This window comes from Pseudoliparis swirei, chromosome 9, assembly GCF_029220125.1.
Source record: "Pseudoliparis swirei isolate HS2019 ecotype Mariana Trench chromosome 9, NWPU_hadal_v1, whole genome shotgun sequence".
In the NCBI taxonomy this organism is placed as follows: Eukaryota; Metazoa; Chordata; class Actinopteri; order Perciformes; family Liparidae; genus Pseudoliparis; species Pseudoliparis swirei.
The window spans coordinates 9,775,777-9,795,831 of NC_079396.1; the positions used below are offsets into that span (position 1 = coordinate 9,775,777).

At 39.7% G+C, this 20,055-nt stretch overlaps 2 protein-coding genes across 7 annotated transcripts in view; both read right to left on the reverse strand.

Moving 5' to 3' along the window:
* Positions 1-202: 202 nt before the first annotated feature.
* rer1 (retention in endoplasmic reticulum sorting receptor 1) lies at positions 203-7,592 on the reverse strand. Of its 4 annotated transcripts, XM_056423193.1 has the most exons (8): positions 7,459-7,590; positions 5,760-5,841; positions 5,021-5,125; positions 4,403-4,499; positions 3,852-3,930; positions 2,540-2,675; positions 2,160-2,214; positions 203-713 (listed from the first exon to the last, which is right to left on the reverse strand). In XM_056423193.1, exons 2-8 carry the CDS (start codon positions 5,838-5,840, stop codon positions 703-705), a joined length of 564 nt encoding a protein of 187 aa, XP_056279168.1. In that variant the 5' UTR covers position 5,841; positions 7,459-7,590; the 3' UTR covers positions 203-702. The 4 variants fall into 4 exon arrangements, with proteins under 4 accessions (XP_056279168.1, XP_056279165.1, XP_056279167.1 ...); XM_056423190.1 differs by having other exon boundaries at positions 203-2,214; positions 7,459-7,592; XM_056423192.1 differs by lacking the exon at positions 7,459-7,590 and adding an exon at positions 6,779-7,431 and having other exon boundaries at positions 203-2,214.
* A 2,734-nt stretch (positions 7,593-10,326) lies between these two features.
* Positions 10,327-20,055, reverse strand: part of tp73 (tumor protein p73) — a 31,874-nt gene continuing 22,145 nt past the window's right edge. For 2 of the 3 annotated variants that reach the window (XM_056423108.1, XM_056423109.1), the window contains 10 exons: positions 19,738-19,924; positions 19,492-19,607; positions 18,840-18,949; positions 18,256-18,398; positions 16,332-16,420; positions 15,980-16,107; positions 15,628-15,782; positions 15,055-15,187; positions 13,575-13,668; positions 10,327-12,376 (listed from right to left, as the gene is read on the reverse strand). In XM_056423108.1, coding sequence (XP_056279083.1) covers positions 11,972-12,376; positions 13,575-13,668; positions 15,055-15,187; positions 15,628-15,782; positions 15,980-16,107; positions 16,332-16,420; positions 18,256-18,398; positions 18,840-18,949; positions 19,492-19,607; positions 19,738-19,924 — 1,560 coding nt within the window. In that variant the 3' untranslated portion in view covers positions 10,327-11,971. Of the gene's footprint in view, positions 12,377-13,574; positions 13,669-13,987; positions 14,817-15,054; positions 15,188-15,627; positions 15,783-15,979; positions 16,108-16,331; positions 16,421-18,255; positions 18,399-18,839; positions 18,950-19,491; positions 19,608-19,737; positions 19,925-20,055 lie in introns of those variants that run through there. The other variant, XM_056423110.1, reaches the window with a different exon arrangement.

Below are 20,055 nucleotides of genomic sequence, written 5' to 3' on the forward strand. Positions count from 1 at the left end.
TTGCGAGCGTTGCCAGTTTTGCATAATAATTCCATTAACTTGCGTTCATTTTATTATTGCACTTTTTAATAGTCTTTTTCTTGCATATCATCAGAATAGATGTCCAGTGATTAATGAACTGTACTGAGAGAGACAAATCAAGTACATACAAGTGGAGAAACCGGCATTGATATGTGAAGAATATGAGGCAGACACAACGATGTACTGTTTGAAGGGACACCGCTTCTTTAATAGCATTTGGAGTGAAAAAAAATTACACTTAAGTTGTTAAAATCAAGTTTTTGTTTATAACTGTAGCACAGGAAAACACTAACATGCAGTCTATGAGAAACATTTAATTCATCCAATCTAGAACCCAATTAACCAGTTCTGCTTTCATCAATTTCAACTGAAATGGATTTAAACACTTGGAAACAGTTTGGTGGTTGAAAGAAAAAACTAAAAGAAAAATAATCTCAAAGAAATATCATATTTTCAAATATATATATATACACAAATCCTACAGACAACCCTTTGAAACAAACTTTTTACAGGAAAATGTTTTGATCCCTTACTACAGTGCTGACCAAAGTTTATTAATGACAGATTATCCCCAGCATTCCGATAAAAATGGAGAAAAACAAATCAACAGGTTGATAGAAAAGAGTGCTCGCCACCCACTTCATCCATTTGTTATAATAAAAGCTCTCAATCCCTGTGTTCTTATGTTTCCTCTGCAAAAGAAAGAGAACAAAAGTTTGCTTGGAATGACTATATTTACCAAATATTTTCAAAGTAAACACAGATTTGAAGTACCAAAACATCGAGTCGACATAAATTGAACGGACCCCAGGCTTTGAAACCTAGACGGGTAAATGTTTCAAAGAGAAAAGGTCTTCGGGATAAATGTGTAGTTGTTGAACTATTATTTCAGATTAGACCTCGTCATGAATTGGACTTGAATACTGGCTGTACAATTTGAAGACAAAGTATATTTTGAATAATAATAATACACATAATGGTCTAAAGATCTGACGTAAAACCAAATTCATTGACTTGCCATATTAAGCTAAATGCATCCTAAAAAAATGCGATGTAATTTGGTTCATAGAGGTGGTCAACGACACGTATCCCAGCTCTACAAAAGCACTAGATCAGAAAGAAGTGACGGTGGACCACCGACTCCAGGAGACTAAATGGGTTGGGATCAGTGACAGTTTGAACAACACATTCAGTGATGTGGTGGGTGGCTACAGATTCAAGTCCCTGTTAATCATCCATAATGATGCGCGCTCCACTGGCTATGCTCGTGAGAATCAGGCAACACAAATATTGGGTTAGGTGCCAATTCAAGATAAATAAAAAATGTAAATATAAAATTATTTGCAGAGTATAGGCTAATCCTTTCAATAGATGAATTATGATAGGTGTCTAACTGCTTTATGTCATGAATGCATATTCAAGTGAAATGCGACTAATTTGTCCAAGTTCCTGCGTGGAGTACAGAGGACCGGCTGAGACACTTGTGACCCAGAGCAGCCGCACTAATTTATCACAGAAGATGAAATGATTCCACTTAAAGACATTTCATTTCCTTCAGCTTCATCTCACACATTTAATCGTGTCATGTTTCTAACACTACCGACTTTCAATATATAGCGTGTTACAAATAAGTAGGTACCAATATATTCATCAAAAGTTGGCAAATTTATTTCATTTGGGAGAAGGAGATGTACTGGAATCCCCATCATTGAAAGAAATAATCACACATTTCACGCCAACTTTTTTCAGTGTGGTTCCTCCTTGGTGACTTTATACTTACCCCACAGGGTTAAAAGGCAAAAGGCAGCACTGAGTCTCACCTACTTCTGAACAATAGCAGACCAATCCTAAAATGAGGATTAAGGTCCTCAAGAAAAAAGAAAAAAAAACCCTACCCCCTAAATAGACAAAGGCAATATTCCCAGACTAATTTGATCCACGCTGGTCATATCCTCATCTGAACCATGGATCAACATTTATATTTTTTCATGTTTTGTTTCTGTCCTGCTTACAAAAAGGTAAATCAATCTCTAACCCTCGTCACGCACCACAAACTGTGGCCGATAAATTTAAAATGAGGAGGGAAATGTAAAGTGGGAGATTTTAACTAGCAAAAGGTTTCCCTGTTTCTTCCTTGCCTTTGTATGTCCTCTTTCCATGCGTGAAGGGTAGGTATCTGTACTTGACCATATGCTAGAGGAAATGGGGAAGAAAAAGACAATTAGCAACAAGTATTGAGAATTTACTACATTTTTTACTCATCCTGTGTGGCGGGAATATAAAAAGGTTAGCTGGTTTTATCAGGTAGCTATAAAAGACAATTAATTAGTGATTTACATAAGGTATTCAGATATTCAACATTAAACAAAGGCTTCTCGACTCATTGCATTTGTCACAACCAGTAGATTGTTTATGTAATCTAAAGCAATGCAGTGTTGGCGTGACACTCAGTCCAGGACGGCTGCAGCGTCAACATATGCAGTGCACTTATACGGGTCAGTCAATGTACACTTCTTACCTTGATCTGCCTCTTCATGGTGATGCAGAAGAGCATGATGAAGTACATTACAAGTATAGGCCAGAACACCGGCACATTGAAGGCTTCAAAAAACGTGCAAATCATGGCGATGACGATGCCTTTCGTTGCCGAATGCCTGGGAAGACAAGCAAGACATCCCTCAGTTTAAACAGTCGACGCAAATTAGTGGAAGCATACATCAACAACATCCTCAACTCGGAACTAGTCCTTTACTGAATGTTTGCATATTTCTTCGCATGAAATGAATCCATACAGGAAAATGCAAGATAAGTGGAAACAAATATTACAAACGACTCACAATGAACAAACGGTTGTTGGCTAAACTTGATTTCTTCACATGAGAACATGTGATGCATCTTCAGTGAGTTTGAAAACAGCTGTTAAATTACTCAATGATATTACAGTTCTCAGTTGTTTTTTTAAACATAAAGGGGAACCAAAGATCATCGTTTTATACACTCTGAAATGCCAGCTGCAAAGCCGCGTTCCTCTCTTCCTGCTTTAGTGCACAAGAGGACACATACAAGGTGCATACACACATGGCAGTCAGGGAAGGTTCACCATGAACTGTGTGTAGTAGAACAGAAACGTTGAGTCAACGCTCAACCGGTAGCCTTTTTATTGATAACATTTGTATAATGCTAAAACCGCTCAAAGATGTTAGCTTTCCCAGTAAAGGGTTCTCAAGCCAGGCTTATAAGAGTCAACTAACATTTTATATCTAATGTCTCTCGGCATGATCTATGGATGAAGTAGAGAATAATTCAAGAGGAGGATGCAAGATCACACAGAGTCAGTACTATTACATTCCAGGTAATACAAGAGAACATCTTGGTTTTATTTAAATGAGCTCTACATGACTTTAAAGATGACCACAGATTATTTAACCCTTGTGTTGCCTTAGGGTCATTTTGACCCGAATCAATATTACACCCTCCCCCCGCTTTAGGATTGACCCCCCCCCAATCAATGTGTAATGTGTTCGTTCTTTCGGTAAAACAAAAAAAAAAATACAAAGTGCCTCAAACTTAAAACATTATTAATATTATAATTTTTTTTTTTTTTTGTTTAATTGGTTGCAACATTCAAAAAAAAGGTAAAATATAAAAGGTAACAGGAGGGTGAAGGTAGAAGGGGTAACATTGAATGAAATGAAAAAAATAAAGGTGAGGGGGGGGAGGTGTTGATGTCAAAACAAAAAAAAATGACCAGTTAAAAGAAAAATCGATTGCAATCTCTCCCCCCCCCCCTCCGGTCAGTGACAGGTGGCCCGGCAATGAGCTAGACTCACCAGAATTTGAATTCAGGCAACCTCCTGATGAAAGGCCGGAACTCCTCGTTTTGCTTGGTGGGAAGGGATGGGCCCTCATCTGCAGGAGAAAGAGAGGTTATGGGTGATATGTTGGAGTGTATGTTGTTTGTAAATAGTGGAATCTTAAATCACATCATACAAGCCAAAACATAAAAAAGGCCAATTGATTCAAAATAATTACGTTCTGGTTATATTTTCCAAAAAGACCCAATTACTGTAGAACCGACCAGTTTTTGGAGTCATGCGTCTGCACTTAACTTCTGAGAAAGGACTTGTTAACTAATAGTGTGGTTGGCACGATGACATTATTTCCTTTGATGATCTAACAAGTTGTGTTTTGTGGATATTTTGTTTGGATCCATACATCTCAATGTTAAAATGTGTTGCTCACCTCCAACCAAATACAAAAGAATGTCAACTCCATTCTTGTGTATTTTTTACCGAATAACCCAGTAGTATATTACAAAGTACACAATATTATATTGTATTATTGTACAAAAAGATGATCAGATGTAATGGACTTAACTTGCCTTCGTCAAGCAGTGAAGGGTCCACTTTTGGCGATAGAAAAGCAATGAACAGGTTGAGATGGTAGATTCCCAAAGCATACGTTATTATATACCAACCCTGAAAGTCAGCATAAGAAACATCATTAGATTAACAGGATTTCTGGGCAGACAGAAAATATGAAAGTGCACCTTTTGTAAGTGAAAGTTACACACACACACACACACATATGAGCATACTATTTTCATGAATACAGAACAGGCAAGTGGGCACATTTTCAAACACTCATAAGACAGGTGAGATACAAAATGAAAAAGATGTACAGCCATTGTCCTCTTGTAGTGTCTTCTAAGCCAATCGTTCACCTTTGGTGAAAATCAGCACAAAAACAAAAACAATGAACCTTAAATTTCATAGAATCCAGTACAACACCAGCCAAATCTACAAGGTAAATAATTTGTAGAGGTGAATAAACACCTCTTACTCTGACAGCCTAAACAAACATACATTTTAAACTGCAGGAGAATTTTAACATTTGGTTACAATGTTGCTTTTATTCCAACTACGTACGATTCTCATGTGTTACATTTTTTAACGTCGATATAGTAAAGTGGATATAAAAACTGAAAATTAACAATTACCTGTAGTATGTACACTCTGATCATGTAGACAGCAGTAAATAGTAGAGTAGATGCCCATCGCCCTGCATGGAATGGAGTCGACTTGTCTAGCCATGACTGATAGACCTATAACAAAAACATATAATACAAAAGGAAAAGAATATAACCATTAGAGGTAGAGACTATGACTTATGAACAAGTGAGACACAACCTTAAATATAAAAAATTGCAGAGCCATTGAAAAACATTCAACTTTGGCTTTGTGGAGATACTGACTTACATATACAAGTCAAGTCTTTCCAAGCCTTTGACGCATGCGTTTCTCTGCCTGACTGACAATTGGTCAAATTGTTGGCCACCTTCTCACTTGCAGTCGGGATGCACTGATAATACTGTTTCGTACAAAGCTTTAGGAATACTAATACTGAGTGATTATCTTATATACAAAGGAGTGACGATTATGAAACTGAAAGTATTGTTATGGAATACCGTTTTATGCAAATGATTACAATGAAGTACAAATTATTTCTGAAAATAAAATGCCACTGGTATAACAAATTAATTCAATACAACATACTTTTAATCTTTACAAGTCTAATTGATACCAATTCAACATTTAACCAGATAATCTGGATAAAATTGTTAGCACAGCAGATCAAAAAAATTAAACTCAGAATACGTACTTGGTCGAATCTATAAAACAATGTAATCCCCAATAACGCGATAGATACATATGTGACCAGAATAGGAAACCTGTTACCTGTCCAATCCGTGTGAAAAAGGCAGCCACTACAGATGGTTTTCCATGGATTGACTCCCCAACACTGTCCCCTTCTGACATTCTGCCAGCAAAGATGAAAAATACATTTTAATTAGTGGTGCATGGATGTAGACCACATCACTAGTATGACTGAAACAGATGTTACGTTAACTAATATTCACACGTCAAGTATATTTTACGCTCATGTACATTGGTGGGAATTTCCATGAAGTTTGTAAGACAAAAGATAGAACCTTTTCCAGATTGTGTAAGGATAAAGGACAAACCTCAAGTTGTTTATTGCCTCTTTGTTTTACTTCTTCGCAGGGAAAGCATGACATGCAAGTACTTTTAAGTAAAATAATCATTAATACAATACAATTAACATATCTTTATAATAATAAAATAATAATAAGCATCTAGTGTGAAAAAAAATGCTCCCAATAATAGATGAAACGGTAGAGGAGCTATATTTCTGTCTTCACCAGTAAATATGTTGTTAATTCTAAACAAACGTTGTGCCTGCTTCTTACTTGAGGCACTGACAAATAACACATCCAGTAAGACTAGCTAAGAAGGCAATGAGTCTCCTACAGAGTGTGATCAAGAACCAGCCGTGTTGAGCTGTGAAAGCAGAACGAGTGTTTTGTAGTTCAGGGAGTCCAGACGGGGAAGCGGTCTGACAGGTACACACAACCGGTATACAATGATATCCATGTAGATGACAAACATCGGGAACTCCGTTGAAACCAACAAGCTCGGTAACACTTTGTGTCACCTAAACCTAACCAGTGGTGACATATTTCGTCTGCTTTTACTTTGAATTTGTTCGTGATCCATTGATTTAAGGAGTAGATCAAACATATTCTATTTTCCGAGGAGATCAGGGTTACGTTTCAGGTATTTCATTACCAACTAACTGTAGCAATAACTGCGTCTTTTACTGAGGAACAATGACATGCAACGGTAGCTAGCTAAATAAGGTAGGATCGTATTTAGCTGTTCGTGATAGTGGCTACCTTTAGCTGCATACCGAGCGAACAGGCTTCAGCGGTCTGGAAAGGAGCTAGTAAGTCATATTTATCACAACAGGCGCTCGTGGAAAACTATAGTCTGGATACGACGGAAATACAACATGAAATAACTTTCAGAAACGGTTCGTCAATGCTATTATTTTAAAGAAAGAAGAGTACTCAAGTTAGCTTACACATTACCGATAGACATAGCTCACTAGTCATCTAAATGCACATTGCCCTTTGGCCCAAATCATCGCTTGGATGGGTCATGTAGTTTTCGTAAATCTTCGGTCAACCTCTATCGGTCCTTACATTAAAGTATGCGACTACATTTCCCTGAACTCCAGCGTGGCGCCTATCAAAACTTGACAAAAGAAAGTGTAGTTTACGACCCACTTTATTTCTATTACAAATAATGCTGAACAGGAAACCGTTGAACTACAAGAACCAGCGAGGACTGCGACAATCTGACAACTCACTTCCGTCGATGCAGTAGTACGTTGAGAAAGGCTAGCCAGCTAACATTAGCCCGTATATAACTCAAACAACTCCTGCAGCCACATCCATACTAACTGAATGATACAATGGTTTTGAAATATGTTTTTTAGTTTCAATACTTTGTCTAGGTCTCTTAGTTTTGTTTACATGTATGGTGAATACAATCAATGACAGTCATTTCTTACCTGATACGGCCGCTGTGTCACTACCCGGCTCTACCTAGCTAGCTAACCTAGCCACTTCTCGCTGTTAACACGTCAGTACTTCCGCAAGGATTCGAGCTCGAGCGAACGGCAGGGATGGTAGTAGAACCCAGAGCCCTTTAAAGCGAGAGTTAACGACAGGAAGAATAGTAGAGCTCAGAGGTCTTCAAAGAGAGAGAGCTAACTGCAGGATGAATAGTAGAACCCAGACCGCTTTAAAGAGAGAGAGAGAGCGAGAGAGAGCTAACTGCAGGAAAAATAGTAGAACCCAGAGCCATTTAAAGAGAGAGTTCTGTGGCCTCAGTACCCGACATAAATCGTGTTTTTTTTTACAGCAATAGTTTCCAGGAGTTAGCAGCGTAGACGAGCAGCAGTAAGACGTTTAAAGACATTGAACAAATGAACATGTGCATTACAGCATGCTAGTGGATTTTCCACATGTAGATTTGTACATTTAGAGTATGTAACATATTAAGCGAATTAACTATAGGCTACTGGACAAAGTGAGAAAACACGGCATGAACAGCTAAAGTATTGTAAATTCCTGTGTGTGTGCGCGAGTGCGTGTGCGTGAGATAAATGTATTTTTTTTACATGGTATCTATTTGATGTAAATACACTAAACTAAACTAGAGCCTATCAATGAATAATCCCAATATTATGGCCTTTGTGAAAAAGTGCAAATGCAGTGTTTAAATATAATCACGCATTTTGAATTTACGTTGACATGACTCTTTCTGAACGAACAGTGTGTGCAGTTAGTGGCATTTAGTGATTTGTGGCAGGTTGCAACCAACTACTAAATATACGCCTCAGCTAAACCCCTCCTTTCCCAAGTGTTTTGGAGAACTACGGTGGCCCTCAGGGATAGGTATCTTTAGAATGTTGGCCTACTCTTATCAACACTTGCTTCTTTTACATGACTAAATATTTTTTAACAGAAATGAATTCAGAATAGAATTGGAAGTTATTTATAATTTAGATATAGCTAAATATTGTTTCTAGAGCAGCCACAGTTAGGTTTACAACAGCAGAGTCATTAATAACACATTAGAAACATAATGTTAAAGGTCAAAAGGGAAGTGAATGAAAAAATTACGAACACAGACATTCATCATTATCAGTCATTCTTCCTGCCGTCTGTCCACCTGGCTGCTAGATTTGAGGGATTATACACTAATTAAAATATTGTTCTGAATATTATATTAATTATCTGCAATAGTAAATTGTATAGTAAATTATATATTCAAGCTCTGCCAATAAACCCTCCTAAATGTTACACACTGTCCATGTTTAAAAGGCTCTTGTAGAACCCTGGCTTTCTTCTTCTGGTTTTATGGTAGTTGGCTTCCAGTTTATTGATGCATTCTAGCCATCTTCTGCTCCAGAGTGTGGCTCCAACAATAGACTGTCTATCTACTCTACTCTATCTATTTTTCTATCATTTTAGTTTAGCGCACAATGGCCCAACATTAATCTTGTCAACACGGTTACCTCTCTCCTGTGCCAACTACCTACCCTAGTAAAGTTGAGACTCTTTTGAATAGGATACAGATGTCTCCCTTTCACCTCTCTCTTACACCTTTTTTGACACATTTGGTTGATCCCATCCCCCACAAATTATACTTGACCTCTGATTTGCTGATACTCATTTGCATAAATATGTACTTCCTTTCTTTAAAGCTTTCTTTGCCAACTCAACCTCTCTCTCATACCCACTCACCCCTCCATGCGTTGGAACCCACAGGAACTTAACCTGACTTCCTTTATTAGTTATTCTTGTGGCAGACTGAGGGATTTCATACAGTTTATGTTAATGCTGTATGAAGTCCCTCAACTCACGAGGGTTGAAGATGAGTCGGAGCATATCAACCCCTTTTTTCTGTTTATTTTTTTCCACCCATTGTAGTGCAACGAGCACTGCCAGCATCTCCACTGTGTAAACCTCAAGATTATAGGAAGTATTGAGTTGATTCCAATTCCTTTATCAGGTATTGCCACCGCATATCCTGCCACATGTCTCGGGTTTCTGTGCACCACTCGTGTAAATTGTTTTAACGTCACCATACTCTTTCAATACATATTTAAATACACTTTGCAAATCAAATTCCGTCAGGCCACACAGGCATTCATGGAGCCACCACTGGGTAAACTATGAGGGGCTTATCCTTAGATCAAACACTTCAAATTATCCTGCAATGTCATTGCCTATCCGACCAAACTTTTCCCTCTGACACCTCCCATTCTCCCAGTCCACCTGCAACATTCTTCTTGCAGGGTGCAGGGTGTGACCCTATAAATTAGCCCAGTAGTTTGCCATCAGTTGCTTTCTCCTTAAATCCAGCGTCATCCCTCCCATTTCTACCTGAAGGGCATCACTGAGACCTGAGCTCCAAAGTTATCTTTATACATTCACGCCGGAGCCCGGGCTACATTGAATTACTGCCTTACGCCAGTAATTCTAAATAATGCTATTTAAATAAATGTATTAATAATAAACATAATAATAATACTAATAATAATAATAATACATGTGCTTTGACAGACAAAGCAAAAGCAGGATGCCAGGCAATGTGACTACAGAAAGCCAAACATTGAGAAAAAAACTAAAGCTAGACATAACTGAGGTTGATTTTAAACATAAATAAAATAGTGAAATAGATACAACATATCAATACAATGATGGCCTATGAACGAATACAGCCTGTAACTTTTCCACTCGAGTAATGTAAATAAATCAATGATGCATGACATGTTAAATGCTGCCTGGATTTAGTATTTACAAACGAAAAAAAGCTTAAATGTTGATACAAATATAACTAATTTTTGACTTTTGATGAAGAGACAAAGTAAAGAAAGGCAAATATTTTAATAGCCATGATTTTGAAAGAAAACACCAAACTTAACCTCAGAAACTACTGGACATTGATGAACAGCAATAATTATTTAGGTACATGTCTTAATGATCGTTACAAAACTGTTACGAAACTTACCAAGAATATCAAAACAAGCACTATTTATATTTACATTGTGTTGATTCATAATACTGATCATAAGCACAAATAATCCTCAATTATTTTACTTTTAAAGCATTAAAGTGCTCATTTGTGACCAGTTGGTGGTTAGTTGGTAAAAGCATGTGTGTCTTTGTGAGTGAGAGAGCCTTTGTAAAGAAAATGGATGTGAGTCAGGTGCAACCGTACATGCTATTATCATGGAACAAAGTCAAGTAGTTACTTCCAACACATTTGACACCATTAGAATTGCACCATGATTAATCATGCTTGATGGCAATTAAGAAATGAAACTGGAATGTTGCTATTAAATATCCACAAACAAGTGCCATGAAGGTACATACTAGGTTCACAACTAGCTAATCGATATATGAGGACCTTGCCCTGCAAGGTTTATCAAAATACACAAAGAAGGACACAAATGCTACAGTCTTGTTAGTTTCTTGGTAAACAGGGATGCTATTCTTAATGTATTCTTCGACATACCGATTAAAGCCCTGCTATAAAGATATAATACTGTTTTTGATAGTTTTTCTCAAGTGTTTTGCAATGTGTTTCTATGCAAGAATGACAGTATCGCCTATGACTTTATAAAAAGTAATGGATGCAAAGTCCAACTTTTATATTAAGTGTTGACTGTGATTTTCATTCTTTTTCATGAATACACATTATTAATACCAAAGCCCCTTAAACAATGAAATGATAAGAGCATACTTGACTAAAGGCCATTAAACTATCATAGCCATTAAAAATATGAGTTTTTACAAGATTTACCATTCAGTTCTTTACATTGGCTTCAAACAGGAGATAAACTATTGTGAATCAAAATACCCCTTTTCAACCACATCTAGTCTAAAACATTTACAAGATACAGTATATACATTTGTACAGTGAAGGAAAACAGAAATAACAATAAATAAGTCTGCTGAGAATTCATTTTCTGTATTCAAACACAACATTCAAACTAGCAAATTGGGAGTCTGTGATTCGTCGACTGTGACATTTGTGCAATTGAGAAATTGCTACGATTTATGTTCACTATGAATGTACTAGATGCTAATAAAAAAAAAGATGTGCAACTAATCAACATTACGTTTTCCAGAAGAGAAAAAACAACATTTATTAACAGACACTTGTCAGAGTCTCAAAAAGTATAGTCCAGCCCGTATGTGTTTAGCATTGTCCCGATAATGCTATTACCACAGTGGTATCTGCTATTTAGATTTGAGATGTCCTTTTGGGTCATCTTATGTTCAAATCTCTGGGTGGAACAACTGTTCAAGCACAAAATGAAGACTGCACATGAAAGTGCATGAAACCCACTGAAATGTCGGACGATCGAAATGGAACTTGATTCTCCGCCATATCACTCGCTGAAATCTGCCAGCAACATGTAAAAAGCACAAGTCTAGAAACATGCCTTTACTTTGTAACGCGGCAGATGCTGGCCACCATATTGGATCCAGACATTCTCTTCAGGCTCAGTGAACATCACTTTCCATGAACTCCTCTTTGATGGAGTGCCTACTACTACGCGACAGCTTGCAGTCGGGCATGTCGAAACCAAAGTCAGCCCACTCATCATTAACCGCCGTCATCCCTGATGTCCCAACGACACCCGACCTGTTGGGGATGGTGATGGTGTGGCGGACACGAAAGTGCACAGCCTCCATGACGCGCTGCCGTTGGTGTTCCCCGCTGGCAACCCCAATGGTCGCCATGGCAGATGCAGTCATGTTGCTGCTGGAGCGAAGAATTTGCTGGCCATGGTAGTCATGGTGATGAGTGGATGCAGGAATTTGGAGGGGAGCAACTTGTTTCATGTCCTGCAGACCGCGCCAGATGGCAAGGCGGAACTGCTCCGGTATCTTCAGTGCACCTAAATCCTGGTGACAGCACAAAGTTAGACATTGTGGGAATGTAAGAAGGTAGAAAGAGAAAACTATGATCAAAGACGGAAAAGAATGAACGCATGTGCTTCCTCTTTTGTTTGCATGTAGATACAACACCAGTGGCGGGCCGTGGGCCTGGGGCCTGGGCCTTCAGTGAGGTCCTACACAGTCCCACCCGAATTAATCCACCTCTTATTACTATCATTATGATGCCATGGCTCTAGACCAGGGCTGCTCAATACGTCGATCACGGCGTAGTATTGGTAGATCGCATGACATTAAAAAAAATTGGCCCGCCCCCGTCATTTTCTCTATAGCACGTCTTTGTTCATTTATTAAACTAAACAGCCGTCTGATGTTGATCGTATCTACACAACAGCGTGTCATTTCTCTCGGCTCTCCGTCTCGCGCGGTGCAGAATGCATCGGGACGGAGAAAAAGAAGAAGAAAAAAGTCACTTGCACTAGTTTGTTCACTAAACAGGGCATTGTCGCACCCAAAGCAGATTTCAAGTATATGCTCGACCAAATCGACATCTTCTCCTCCTTCCGCCATTGTGGGTTGAAAAAACAGCTTTGTAGTCCGCGAATTAATTCCTTTATCAAATTCAGTTTCCTAGTTCTGAGGTTCTGCATCTACCTGCCCATAGGACCCGCCTCTCAATATTGGTAATCCAATCAAAAGACGTGCAGCACTCCGCCTGCTAGCTGGCTCCTGTGCCGGTTCCGGGGCCTTCTAGAAGGCCTAGAGGAGCCAACTCTAAAGCTGATTGGTTGACACAACATCGTCATTCCCATTCACTTGAAGCTACCAGCGCCCGCAATGTTGATTCTGAAGGCCTAAGGGCAGATTTTAGCCCCCTGGCAACACACGATGGCTGAAAAATATATATTCTGATGATGTTTAGGCTAGCAGAGAAGGCCTTGCTGGCCCTGACGGCCCGCCACTGTACAACACATATTGCTCTACGACATCACCGTTAGTAAGACTATAGGTCATGTTATTTCCACCCTCAAGTGAATTTCAAAAGCCCCTCTCTGGTAAATGTTTACTTAAAGAAGAACTGTTTCATGTTCTCTATTGTTTGTTATCTTCTTACTGGTTATTCTTTCAGTTATTCTCTGTTTTCTATGAAGCTCTAGACACAACATATTTTCACTGTGATATTGCGAGCGCAGGAACAGAGTGTTACCTCCATGGAGAGAGTCTGGAGATGGTAGATAGATTGGAGGCCTTGGGAGGTGAAGTACTCAATGCAGTTCTGACAGCCCAGACTGGTTAGAAAACTGTAAGGGGAGAAAAGCAGGGCTGCTTAGACTGCCACCAGACCACAGCTACAAAGCCACACTCACGAAAAGTGTAGCTGTGCTTGAGTAGAATAAAGACTCTCATGCATTGGTAATTAGAGTCAGCATTTGGGTTGTTGACATAATTGAATATGAAAGCACCTCATTCTGATATGTTACATCGTTATTATTAGTTCAAATAATATGTAGGGCCCAGATCTAGCCTCAAGTGTACTGAAAGCATACAGCTTGATAAATGCAGTGAAAGTAAACCCATAAACATGCATTTATATTAATGATTCATAAGGCAACTCTTGCTTTGATGAAGAACCTTTATTATAAATACATGAAATGTTAACGTTTTGGCAACATACAGTGTAAATGAAAAAGAAGCTAACTGTACAATTTAACTGTACAATAAACAGAACAAACTAGAAACCAAAAAGGTGGACAAAGTCTGCTGTATCAAAAAAAAGTTGAAATTGCAAAAGCAAAGTCTAAGTATTAAAACGACTGCACTGACACATTATCTTAGAAAAAATATATGAAAAAAACGTTCAAATTAAACAGAACTTAAACATCGGAACTTTCTTTTGAAGAAAATTCGCTGTAGTGCATGGCAAAGGTGGGCTGGATACACAGTGACAGTGTGAATGATTTAGATCTAAGTGTATGACACACTTTGGGTGACTTGTAAACCCTCTGGCACCCTTAGTGGAGGTCTACAACTCTTGAGCAGCATGGCTGTATGAGCAGAGTAAATAGACATGATGAATGTGTGTTTGAATGGGAGCTGAGTAACACATCTGATTTACTTAATCGGAACAAGCTTAGGCAAATTACTTTTCACCAGCAAACAAACACAAAACAGACACCTTTAGAAATATATTGTACTACAGGTGGCAGGACAGTTTGCATATCAAAGAAGCCAAAGTTTGGAAACAAACATACTTACATACACACTTTTCACTTTTACTTAAAACATTACCCAATTACCCTTCTCCCATTACACAACCTTTCAAGGTAATGCCTTTATCCACTTCTCCTCCAATTATGTCCTGACATTATTTCCATGCAGCCAATTCCCCAGTGGACCTTCATTATGGCACCAGCCATGGTTGTCAGATTGGTGATGAAATGGCAAGCCTCTATAAAGCAGCCATAATTAAATCAAACTGACTGCATAACACAGTTAAATCTCGACACATATTACTGCAAATTCGGAACTTTTTCCAAAAACCTGTTAGATCAAATTTGTACGAACAAGGTCGAACAAACTAGCTGTTTTTGGCATCGACATTCAAATGTAACTCAACAAGTGCATCTGCTTGTCTGCTGGCTCTTTACAGCAGGATAAAGAAGGAGTGTCATTGGAGGGTGAGGTACCTGACAAGGCTGGGGTCAGGGTTATACGGAGGGGGCGGGCTGCAGTGGGAGGCAGACAATATTGTCTGACTGCTGTGTCCACCATTCATTTCACCATTTCCCTGCATGTGGTGGCTGTTGAGCATGTTTGAACCTGTGAGAGAGGGAGGGTCGGTCAATGAAATGCGGCAGAATAGCACAAAGAACCAAACTGTAATGGAATGAATAGGCTCTGTTTGCACGGGCATTTTCTGATCGGACAACTTGGGAACACATTTTTTTGGGGGAAATCGGCTTCCTGAGTAATAATAATAATAATGCATTTCATTTTTATCGCACTCTTCTTTCAAAGAATCTCAGAGTGTCACACATATAGTGAAAACAAATAAAACCGATTAAAACATAGTTAAAGCAATCCATACAAATAAAAAAATAAGAATGTAATAGCTGACAATAAATTAACTCAAGGTAAAAAATGCCTTCCTGAATAAAAAGGTTTTTAGGCCAGTCTTAAAAGAGTTCAGTGTCTGAGTTGCCCTCAGGTGGTCAGGGATTACACCCGATTTGATTAAAATCACAACTATAGATACTCACCCATGTGCGCTAGGGAGTTGGGGGCAGTATGGTGTTGCTGGGGCTGCTGCCCCACCAGCTGGTTGACAGAGGGGACCTTGTTGAGGCCTCCGTGGATATTTTGTTTGTTCATGTTGGACATGGGAGAGTAAGGGGAGGGGGATGCTACATGGCTCCTAGAGAAGACAGGAGAATGTGACAGGTTAGAGGCATGTGTGTCAGTTCAATGAATCCAACGAGACTCTTTTTGTTTGTGTGCATGCGTTTGGCTCAATCAAATATTCTCACTCACACCTACATGTACAGTGTGTGTGCATGTTCACCAGCAGCTGTCAGTGAGCTCGTGCATAGTGTTAGTGTTGGATCGACTCACGGTCTCTGCAGAAGTTGCTGCTGTGTTTGTTGTCTGTAGGAGTCCACCAGTGTCTGCGGCACCAGCTCCACCAGCTCCAAACTGTCTTTAATCTTCATCAGCAGCTCAAAGTTATCCCGACCACGGACCTACACACAAACACAAGACAGTACATCAACAATGGCTCATTGTCAAGGGATTTTTGGATATTGGGCTCTATAAAAAAATGTAAAACAATTGACTTGACTAGTCTGAATATTTCCACATACTGCTATATACATTTAAAATTTGACAGTTTAAGGTCTAATATATCAAGTCTAAGTCATCTCTAATTTATGTCATGTGAAATGATAAGTGTGTGAAAGGCTCTTACGGGAATATAGTAAATCTCTTCTTCTCCATGCCGCCTCTTCCTCATGTTAATATTTGGACTGGGAATATTTGGAGGACTCTGTTTGAAGTCTGCAGACGACAGAATCCGAGTTATGATCGAACAGGTTTCTGACACATTTTAATATCTTATTCAGATCGAGGACAACGATATCTTGGTTGAATGTTGAACGTACACCGACAGCCAGAGAGCAAGACAAGTATAACAACATATATATATATATATATATATATATATATATATATATGTATATACAGTGCATCCGGAAAGTATTCACAGCACTTCACTTTTTCCACATTTTGTTATGTTACAGTCTTATTCCAAAATGGATTAAATTCATTATTTTCCTCAACATTCTACACACAACAACCCATAATGACAAAGTGAAAACTGTTTTTTGCAAATCTTTGCAAATCTGTTAAAAATAAAGAACGAAAACATAACATGTACATAAGTATTCACAGCCTTTGCCATGACACTCAAAATGTAGCTCAGGTGCATCCTGTTTCCACTGATCATCCTTGAGATGTTTGATTGGAGTCCACCTGTGCTAAATTCAGTTGATTGGACATGATTGAGAAAGGCACACACCTGTCTATATAAGGTATCACAGTTGACAGTGCATATCAGAGCATAAACCAAGTCATGAAGTTCAAGGAATTATCTATAGACCTCGGAGACAGAATTGTATCGAGGCACAGATCTGGCGAAGGGTACAGCAAGATTTCTGCAGCATTGAAAGTCCCAATGAGCACAGTGGCCTCCATCATCCGGACGTGGAAGAAGTTTGGAACCACCAGGACTCTTCCTAGAGTCGCCCAGCCAGACTGAGCGATCGGGGGAGAAGGGCCTTAGTCAGGGAGGTGACCAGGAACCCGATGGTCACTCTGACAGAGTTCCAGCGTTGTTCTATGAAGAGAGGAGAACCTTCCAGAAGGACAACCATCTCTGCAGCACTCCACAAATCAGGCCTGTTTGGTAGAGTGGCCAGACGGAAGCCACTCCTCAGTAAAAAGCACATGACAGCCCGCCTAGAGTTTGCAAAAAAGCACCTGAAGGACTCTCAGACCACGAGAAACAAAATTCTCTGGTCTGATGAAACAAAGATTGAACTCTTTGGCCTGAATGCCAAGCGTCATGTCTGGAGGAAACCAGGCACTGCTCATCACCTGGCCAATACCATCCCTACAGTGAAGCATGGTGTGGGGATGTTTTTCAGCGGGAGGAACTGGGAGACTAGTCAGGCTTGAGGGAAAGATGAATGCAGCAATGTACAGAGACATCCTCGATGAAGACATGCTCCAAAGCGCTCTGTACCTCAGACTGGGGCGACGGTTCGTCTTCCAACAGGACAACGACCCGAAGCACACAGCCAAGATAACAAAGGAGTGGCTTCGGGACAACTCTGTGAATGTCCTGGAGTGGCCCAGCCAGAGCCCTGACTTGAACCCGATTGAATATCTCTGGAGAGATCTGAAAATGGCTGTGCACCGACGCTCCCCATCCAACCTGATGGGACTTGAGAGGTTCTGCAAAGAAGAATGGGAGAAACTGCCCAGAAATAGGTGTGCCACGCTTGTGGAATCATACCTAAGAAGACTTGAGGCTGTAATTGCTGCCAAAGGTGCTTCAACAAAGTATTGAGCAAAGGCTGTGAATACTTATGTACATGTTATGTTTTAATAAATGTGCAAACATTTGCAAAAAACTGTTTTCACTTTGTCATTATGGGTTGTTGTGTGTAGAATGTTGAGGAAAATAATGAATTTAATCCATTTTGGAATAAGGCTGTAACATAACAAAATGTGGAAAAAATGAAGCGCTGTGAATACTTTCCGGATGCACTGTATATATAACATCACTTTTCTAATTTAAACATGTAGTCATTCAATTTGATTCAACTTACTGCGCTTGTTGGCACTGCCATTTTTGGCCACATTCTCATGCAGCGCCTGTTGTTCCCTGAAGTGGTCCTCGTCTGCTTTGCGGTCTCGGCCAGGACACGCACATATCCGACCTTCAAACGACCTTCTGCCCAACACTTGACCCCTGCAACGATGATTGGAGATAAGATTGTTAAGAAAATGCAGGTCCTCTAACATTCCAGGTCCAAGTATGGTTTTACTTTCCCCTTTATCTTCAGCATGGGGGATCAATGCACTGCATCTCACACTGTACTCTGCTGCCATACGTTGTACATGACTATGGTAAATGGTACTGAATATTAACTAAAGGTTGGAATAATAAGTAATGGTAAAAGTGTGTATAATTTGATGTCTATGATATTCTGCGCTTCCCATTGATTCAATGGTGGCTTTTGTCCGATATCAATTAGAAGTAATGTTGCAAAACATTTGTACGTTCATAAAATCAAAATATCCAGCGCCAGAAAAAATCAAAATAAAACGCATGACAAAGAGCTGAGAACTGCTTGTTTTAGTAAAAAGAGAAACCTTGCTTGAAACTATGAACTGTGAATTGTTGACTTACTCCCTGGTTTCTAAAGTGATGATGATGAGGATGGGTCTTCTATTCATGCCGCCCACACAGCTGCTGTTGCACATGAAGTTATACAGGATGGTGGTAAACTCAGTCCCCACCTGAAACACAACACAGAGAATCCCCAAGTGGTATTGGTGTAATGACACTGTTTCTTTCAGTGTGCATAATATCTGTTCACAAGCAAACTTCCCGTTTTATGGATAGATTTGACAATAAATATGCCAGTTGACCACTAGAGGGCAGTGTTGCAGTGCACTTTGCTGTGAGGGGAGACTGTCGTACTATGCATACAGCTCCCCAGGCGCAATCGCAGTCATGATGAATTCTCACTCTTGCACTTGTATGGACATGCACGCCATCTTTATTTATAGATGTGCTTCCCATGAAGTACCTCCAGAGAAATCGACTGTTTCTTTGAGCTTGGGCGATGCATTGTGTGTCTCGTGAAAAGGTTGGGCTGAATGCACAACTTCATAGGGATGTCTTTCAGATTTTGAGATGGATGAAAATGAACTAGGATTCACCTCTTGGGTAAAATTCATGAAACGAGTAAATATATCAAATACTTTGTACATGCAATCATCATTTCTGGTCTTTGAGGTCATGAGTTAAGTTTAAGTAGAGCTGATGAACCACCAACCTGTGGAGATTCATACGGCAAGCAGACACTCTGCCGGCCAGTGACAGGATCATCCACGTATTGAGAGAGGTTGTTCCCCTCCACTCGGATCAGGTGACTGGCCGGGGCTGCTTGACCTGTGAAGAGAATGATGAAAGAAGACATAGGTGGTTGATCTAAGTCCACATATCGTGGGGATACTATTGCTGGCATACAATGTCCAGGTAGAGTCAGTCAGGGCCAAAGGACCAGGCTTGTTTATTATACCATCGTTGAAGTCTCGTCCTAGTTCGTGGTTGGGGCAGCGTTTGACCACCTCTGTGACGTGCTCCGCCTTCTTGTAGACAGGCATGGCTCTGATGATGCTGCCATGAGGAGGAGAGGAGGACAGCTTGATTTGGATTGGACAGGTCTTGGCAATCTGACAGTAGAGCTTCTTCAGCAAGGGAGAGTACTGAGTGGGGAAAGAACACACACAGGACCGGAGAGGCTCCAGTCAGTAATGCTGATCACAGGTATAAATACATCCCCGACTGCAGGATCATTTTACTTTCTCTCTTCATTTTGAGTTTCAATTCACACTTT

Excerpts from the sequence above, each read along its gene's own strand:
- rer1 (XM_056423190.1), bottom strand. The coding sequence starts at position 5,840 with ATGTCAGAAGGGGACAGTGTTGGGGAGTCAATCCATGGAAAACCATCT. Across the intron at positions 3,931-4,402 it reads CCCTTCACTGCTTGACGAAG|ATGAGGGCCCATCCCTTCCC; the intron begins GCAAGTTAAGTC and ends TTTCTCCTGCAG. Across the intron at positions 2,215-2,539 it reads CCATGAAGAGGCAGATCAAG|CATATGGTCAAGTACAGATA; the intron begins GTAAGAAGTGTA and ends CATTTCCTCTAG.